Source organism: Lolium rigidum, chromosome 3, assembly GCF_022539505.1.
Source record: "Lolium rigidum isolate FL_2022 chromosome 3, APGP_CSIRO_Lrig_0.1, whole genome shotgun sequence".
NCBI classification, from domain to species: domain Eukaryota; kingdom Viridiplantae; phylum Streptophyta; class Magnoliopsida; order Poales; family Poaceae; genus Lolium; species Lolium rigidum.
In genome coordinates, this window is record NC_061510.1 from 294,887,869 (window position 1) to 294,895,253 (window position 7,385).

General features: G+C 46.3%; 1 protein-coding gene across 1 annotated transcript; it reads left to right on the top strand.

The window, feature by feature from the left end:
- The first annotated feature begins 269 nt into the window (after positions 1 to 269).
- Positions 270 to 1,028, top strand: LOC124699694 (dirigent protein 22-like). Its single transcript, XM_047231953.1, has one exon. It carries the CDS (start codon positions 312 to 314, stop codon positions 855 to 857), a length of 546 nt encoding a protein of 181 aa, XP_047087909.1. The 5' UTR covers positions 270 to 311; the 3' UTR covers positions 858 to 1,028.
- Positions 1,029 to 7,385: the final 6,357 nt, after the last annotated feature.

The following is a 7,385-nucleotide window of genomic DNA, read 5'->3' on the forward strand; positions in this document are numbered from 1 at the left end:
GTATTTCATCATTTGTGCACGCATCGCACTCAACGAGTGACAATTTTAAATCCAAAAACAAGCTCCCAAAGCAAGAGAGAGCGTGTGAAAAGTTGGTCGCCACACCGTGCCTGCCTGTCCGACAATACAGGCAACCTGCTGCTCTACATGCGCACCGAATCGAGTGGACACCCAGCAAAAGAAAGATCGAGCACTACACCAACTAGCCGGTCACTCCCCACCTCAGAGCTCAGATACGCCACAGAGCTCACTCCCCTGTTTCGGCACTACCCAGAGCTCACTCACCTAGCTTAGCTAACCAGATCCACACCATGGCCGCCAAGGCATCCCTCCTCCTCCTCCTGTGCGCCGCGGCGGCGATGCTGCCGGCCCCGGCTTCCGCGGCGGACGACGGCGTGACCAAGTTCAAGGTGTACTTCCACGACGTGCTGGCGGGGAAGAGCCCCACGGCGATCCGGATCGCGGAGGCGGCGGCCACCAAGGGCTCCTCCACCTTCTTCGGCGCGATGGTGGCCATCGACGACCCGCTCACCACCACCCCCGCCGCCACCGGCTCCGCCAAGTCCAAGGACGAGGTGGGCCGCGCGCAGGGCACCTACACCTTCGCCGACCAGGCCACCTTCGGCCTCCTCATGAACATGAACTTCGTCTTCACCGCCGGGGACTACAAGGGCAGCAGCCTCACCATCTACGGCAGGAACGAGGTGCTCTCCGCCGTCAGGGAGATGAGCATCGTCGGCGGGACGGGCAAGTTCCGCATGGCGCGCGGCTACGTCCAGGCCAGCACCGTCGACAACGGCGCCGGCGAGACCGTCGTCGAGTACACCGTCTACGTCAATCCGGCCGCGACGGCGTAGCTTAGCATAGCACTAGCAGAGTCGGCTGCCAGTGCTGAATTAGGTTGTGGTGTTTGCCCAGTGATGAGCCCGGTCTTGCCTCATGCTGAAAGCGATGGTAGTTTTGCTTGGAATAAATTGATTTTGTAGACTTGTTGCGTTTGTTTTCGCGATGGACGATGTATTTACGGATTTGGGTGCTAAGATTTGTGATTTTGATAAAGAGCCTCAACTCGATTTTGGGGGATAATTGCGTCAATTTTAGTACTCCTACTGTATCGCTGTGCATCCCGTACAAAAAAATTCTACTGTACTCCACTACTCCAGCTTGTTTGCGAAAGTATTAGGCCGCACTTTCTACTTGAGAGTATTTTTGCTCTTGCGTTTGGAAGCTAAACCTGAAATTCATTTGCTCCGTTATATCATTTTTTTTTTAAGCACATACCGTAGGGAAGACCCCTACTGTCCGTTATATCATCATACTCTACCATGCTGAGTTATCCTTGCAAATCCACATGTTAAGAACTTAAAATCAGCGGCCAATGCCAAATATGCAATAGTGGTGCCGAAGATGACAAACATCTATTTCATCCGCCCATAAAAAATGTCTTCGATTTCAGAAATGCACATTTAAACATTGGAGGATATGCTCCTGCTACACAGGACATACATTTTAAAATGTTACAAAAAATCTAAACAAAAGTTTAACGCGAATATGTCCACATTATATGGGTGCACACTAATTTTCACAATAAGCATACATTTTTTGTGTCCAGTATAAAAATACAAATAAATGTCTCGTGAAAAGCTTTTTTTAAGCACATTTTTTTCTTTTTCGCACACGACACACAAAATGTCGATTTTCTGTGAAACGACATTCTAAGCACATATGATGTCGAGATGTACACGTCAATTGTTTATGCGGAATTTTTAACATTTTCGACGGTCCTTATAAAACATTTCAAAAGCCGGGAGCATATGCTCCCGGAAGGCAAAACGTCTCATTCGATCCTTCGATTTGTATTAATTTGGATGCATGTAGCTTCTGTTGGAGCGAGGAGAGGAGATACATGACGTCACAACCCACCATCCTGTGTGAAATAAATTTTCGAGTATAGCTCCAACATATAGATATGTAGCGAGAAAATAAACACAGACACACGCACATGTGGCATAAGGATTTATATGGAAAAACTAATCCGACATAAGAAAAACCTATGAGAAATCTGGGTACATAGTCTTCTCCAAAAGAGTATAATACACTTCACCTCCTTGTTCGCTGGCAACAACAACAACCACAAGAGGCAAAATATAACAAATACAGAGATATCAAAGTTTCCGCCCTTTCGGTAATAAGCAAACTGCTCTTAAACCACATATTCAACTAACACCAAATTTGGTTGACGAGGAGCCATATGAGTTCCCAACATGCTGACCAAAAATCAGCTAAGCGGGAAACTATTTAAATGTACAAACAGTTCATTTCACAAAACTACTCTGTGCTGAAACTTCACCATCCTGAACCAACAAACCACTCTCAAATCTTTAGCAACACAAATTCAATGAAAGATGCAAGGCTCTGAATATAAGCAACACAAATAATAACATAATCAAAGTTAAACTCTTTCTATATTCATTTGCTGGAAAAGCATTGGATTGGCCATTAAAATGGCCAACTGGAAACTTTAGCTCTTGATTTAATGTTAAAGCTTACTTTGTAGAGAGATTTGGATCCCCTGAAATAATGAGTCACAATATGAAAATCATTATCTCTTTTAAACAAAATGAAGATGAACTACTAGTAGCCTGGGAAAGATTGGATGCTATTGCATATATTTATAGGGGTCTAACTAACACCCCTACTTTCATGAACATAACTGCCTCAAACACCTATGTGTTATTAGATGGCTTGCTTCTAGAATTCAAAATTATGGAAAGTTTGGAGAAAGCTAAAGTGCCCGAAGGAGTATTTGATGATAGATATGAAATCTTTAACCTACATAGTAGAGAAAAAGGAAAATAGAAGAAGTTAAAATGCTAAGTGAAACAAAAGATCCTCTAATTGACCTTGATAAATGTAGCTTGAATGAACTTGTCAATATCCTATAAAAGTTTTCTAATGACCCATCCATCAATGTTCGTTAAGAAGGTTTTGGCTCCTACATAGCAAACTATGTAATCAAAGAAAATATAAAAAGATATATAATGAAGCCATGATACCACCAAATCTTGGGATGCTTGTCTCCCCAAAAATATGAATCACTATTGGTAAAGGATCCCATCATGCTATCTTAGAACTTGGATCAAGTGTCTCTGTGCTATCAAAAGAATTATATGATCTACTAGAACTCAAAACTATGGAAAAATGTTCATAGATATTTTGCTTGCTAATGATTCAACCACACATGATTTAGGAAAAGCAAATAATATAATGGTTGAGTTACATAAGTTGTGGAGGGAACAGATTTAAGGTCACAACAAGTGATGCGGATCTATCTTGTGGACAATCCAACCTACCCCGAGCGCTACATTCTTCAGCGTTTTAGGATGAGTATCAAGTTGTTCAAGCACATTTCGGAGGAGATGAAGAAGGATGAGGTTTTTGAGCAAACGAGGAATGTCGCGGGAGTACTTGGGCATAACCCTTACCAAAAAGGTAACCGTCGCCTTGAGTATGATGGCATGCGATATTCCTGTGGATCTTGTCGATGACCACTCGACAATGGATGAGAGCCAAGCCATCAAGTGTGTGAAGCGTTTTTCAATGGCAATTGTAGAAGTGTTTGACTAAACATTCCTGAGATCCCCCAATGCTGAAGATACAACTAGTATTTTGGAGAGCAACAAAGCTCTATGATTCCTAGGTATGATTGTCTCAACTGATTGCATGCATTTGTGTTGGAAGAATTGTCATGTGGAATGGCATGGACAATTCAAAGGACACAAGAAGGATTCCACTATAATCATTGAAGCCGTGTCTTATCATGAGACTTGGTACACAATGAGAGAAGAGAGGATTTCCCGATTTATTGCATTTTATCATTAGATTCGACAAACCGAGGTACACGATGAGTTTCAACTTGATTTCATCGAGGAGTAGTGGAGATGGAATGGGAAACGATGAATTATTTGTTGTATTGTTGGTGGACAAGTTGTTGTATTTATTGTATTGTTGATAGACAATTTGTTGTATTGTTGATTGACTGTGTGCTTGTGTTGTAATAATAATTATACAATTTATTGTAGATTTGTTTTGTGTGTTTGCTCATGTCAATTCTATATTTGTGTTTGTATGTTGTTTTTGCTGCACGCCACGTGTTGTATTTTGCAATGCCCGGTAAAGCGTTGCGCGTCACACACTGCAAAATAACGCCTCCGGTGAAGTTGCCGTCAACGTCACACGCTATATCTACAAAACATAACGTGCCATATTTTGGAGCGAGTATCTCCACTCGGTCCTCCGATAGTCCCAAAAATACGTAAAAATGGGGGCGCTGGTGCGAAATAACACCCCTAGCGGCCGCCCCCAATTTTGTTTTGGAGCTGGCGTGGCCCACCAAATTATAGGAACCCAATCTAGGGAGGGGGGGGGGGGGGGGGGGGTGCGCCGGATGGACGAATAACGCTGCGGGCTAGGCCTCTCGGCGAGACTCCCACAAACCCTTCCAATCGCGCCTCCTAAGAGCTAGATCGGCGCCGCAACCACCCCTCGCTGCTGTTGGCTTGTAGTCTCCGATAGACACTCCGTCGCTGCCGAATAAAATTTTACATTTCCCCGCTCTACCGCTCCGCTCAACTGCAAGATGACCTTGTGGAGCATTTGTGGATCCGCAAAGCTGTCGCCTAGTTTATTTATCTATTTTCCACTGTGATTCAAACTTGGTAATTATTTATGTGCTTTGTTCAACTTAACTATTTATTTACTAGGCTGAACTTATTTACTTGTTAAAGTTAATAAATTCTTGTAATTAATTTGTTGTTTTAAATTATAGCAAAAATAAAAAGCTCCGGCTGGACGCACTATAGGGGGCGAGTGGAGCATCTCTAGTCGCGTCCCCAAAGCAGCCCTCAAAAGGCGCCGAATTGATCGAATGGGGGATGTTGCAACCTCGTGCCGCATTTGGGGTGCGTCCGTTCCTAGCCGTGTCCCCTAAAACCACCCCAAACATAAATTCAAATAGTTGACATTCAAAAGCAATTGTTCCCCCGGAAGTTATCGCGGTCAAAGTACTGGACACGATCATATTGCAGACCGAGGTACAAATTAATCATAACTACAAGAAGCAGTTCAGCCATGATGACGACACATCCTCAATCGACGCTGGCCCGTCGAGCATGACGACCTCGTTGTGCTCTGCCCGGTCTGGCTGCTCCGTCGGTGATACCGATGTTGACGTCGTTGCCGACGCAAGTGTACTGGCCGACGCTGTCGTGGAGGTGCCTGTTGTTGCCGATGCAGCTAGACTGGCCGACGCGCCTGCTGGTGCCACCCCTGCCTCCGGAGGTGGGGTTGCTGCCGCTGCTTCGGCCGCCGCAATTTTGGCGTCGATCTCATCGAGGATCATGACTTTGTAGTATCTATGCGGCGCCAGCATGCGAGGATCCATTCCAACTGTCGACGCGGTCAACATGGAGAAGTCCTCTTTGCGTTTCTTGAGGTCCATCTTCTCTTCCTGCCTCTTGAGCAACGTCGCCCACCTTTCGTCGGCCTTTTTGTCACGGATGGGCATGGTCGAGGAGACCTCGGCGAGGCACTTGTTGAACGACTTCACGGTTGCCGTTGCGTCTAGCAAGGTGGCCTTGGCAGCCTTGTTGCTGATAGGGCGCCCTGCCGATGATGCGAAGGACGTGTCCAGATCAATTCCGCCATCTTTCCCCTTCGACAAGGCAAGACGCTGCCGGGTGCGCCGGATGGACGAAATAACGCTGCGGGCTAGGCCTCTCGGCGAGACTCCCACAAACCCTTCCAATCGACCCTCTGAGAGCTAGATCGGTGCCGCAACCATCCATCGCCGCTGTTGGCTGGTAGTCACTGATATACATTCCTTTACTGCTGAATAAAATTTTACATTTCCCTGCTCTACCGCGCCGCCCAACTGCAAGATGACCTTGTGGATCATTTGTGGATCCGCAAAGCTGTCGCCTAGTTTATTTATCTATTTTCCACTGTGATTCAAACTTGTTAAATTATTTGTGGGCTTTGTTCAACTTAACTATTTATTTACTATGTTGAACTTATTTACTTGTTAAAGTTAATAAATTCTTGTAATTAATTTTTTATTTTAAATTATAGCAAAAATTAAAAGCTCCGGCTGGACGCACTATAGGGGGCGAGTGGAGCATCTCCAGTCGCGTCCCCAATGCAGCCCTCAAAAGGCGCCAGATTAATCGAATGGGGATGCTGCAACCTCGTGCCGCATTTGGGGTGTGTCCGTTCCTAGCCGTGTCCCCTAAAACCACCCCAAGCATAAATTCAAATAGTTGACATTCAAAAGCAATTGTTCCCCGAAGTCATCGCGGTCAAAGTACTAGACACGATCATATTGCACACCGAGGTACAAATTGAACATAACTACAAGAAGCAGTTCGGCGATGACGATGACACATCCTCAGTCGACGCTGGCCGTCGAACACGATGACCTCATCGTGCTCTGCCCGGTCTGGCTGCTCCGTCGGTGATACCGATGTCGATGTCGGTTCCGGGCCGACGCTGTCGTGGAGGCACCTGTTGTTGCCAATGCAGCTGTACTGGCCGACGCGCTTGCTGGTGCCGCCGCTGCCTCCGGAGGTGGGGTTGCTGCAACGTCGCCCACCTTTCGTCGGCCTTTTTGTCGCGGATGGGCATGGTCGAGGAGACCTCGGTGACATAGGCATCCCCAATAGGCCTGCCGAAGATGGTATCTGGGGTTTACTGAAGGCCCATGACTCGAAGAATGTGAAGCCCGGAAGCCCAATTAAGTGTCGGTTTGGAAAGATAGAGTTGTATTAGGAATAAAGACTTGCAACTATTACGGGATGAACTCAAAGAAGTATCCCGACGTTTGTAACTTTTACATCACGAAACCCTCGGCTCCGCCTCCTATATAAGGGGGAGTCGAGGGAGAAAGAGAAGATCGATTCATTGTCAACATAACCCTAGTTTTCTAGCAGTCGAGTACTTTTCCGGCTGAAACCCTTGAGATCTACTTGCCCTCTACTTTCCACGAAACCCTAGTCTACAACTTGTAGGCATTGATAAGTTGATACCTTGTCACTCGGCACCGTCTATGGTAATTAGAGGCGACAAGGAGCTTATCTCGATGGCACGTTGAACATCGTCGGCATCTTCGGTGGCAAGCAACGCGATGGATGGAGGTAAACAGATCGAAATTGGTCTCGTTGCTTTTGTACGTCACCCTCCCGCCCGTGTGGATGCATATGCGTATCTGGAAGAGCCAATGGAGATGACGTTCGGAGGTTCCACTTCCGCATCGGAAGAAAGGATCGCATCGTCTCGCGACTCCGGTTTCGTCGGGATCGTCGGCGGTCGACTCCGATTTCTCGGAATCA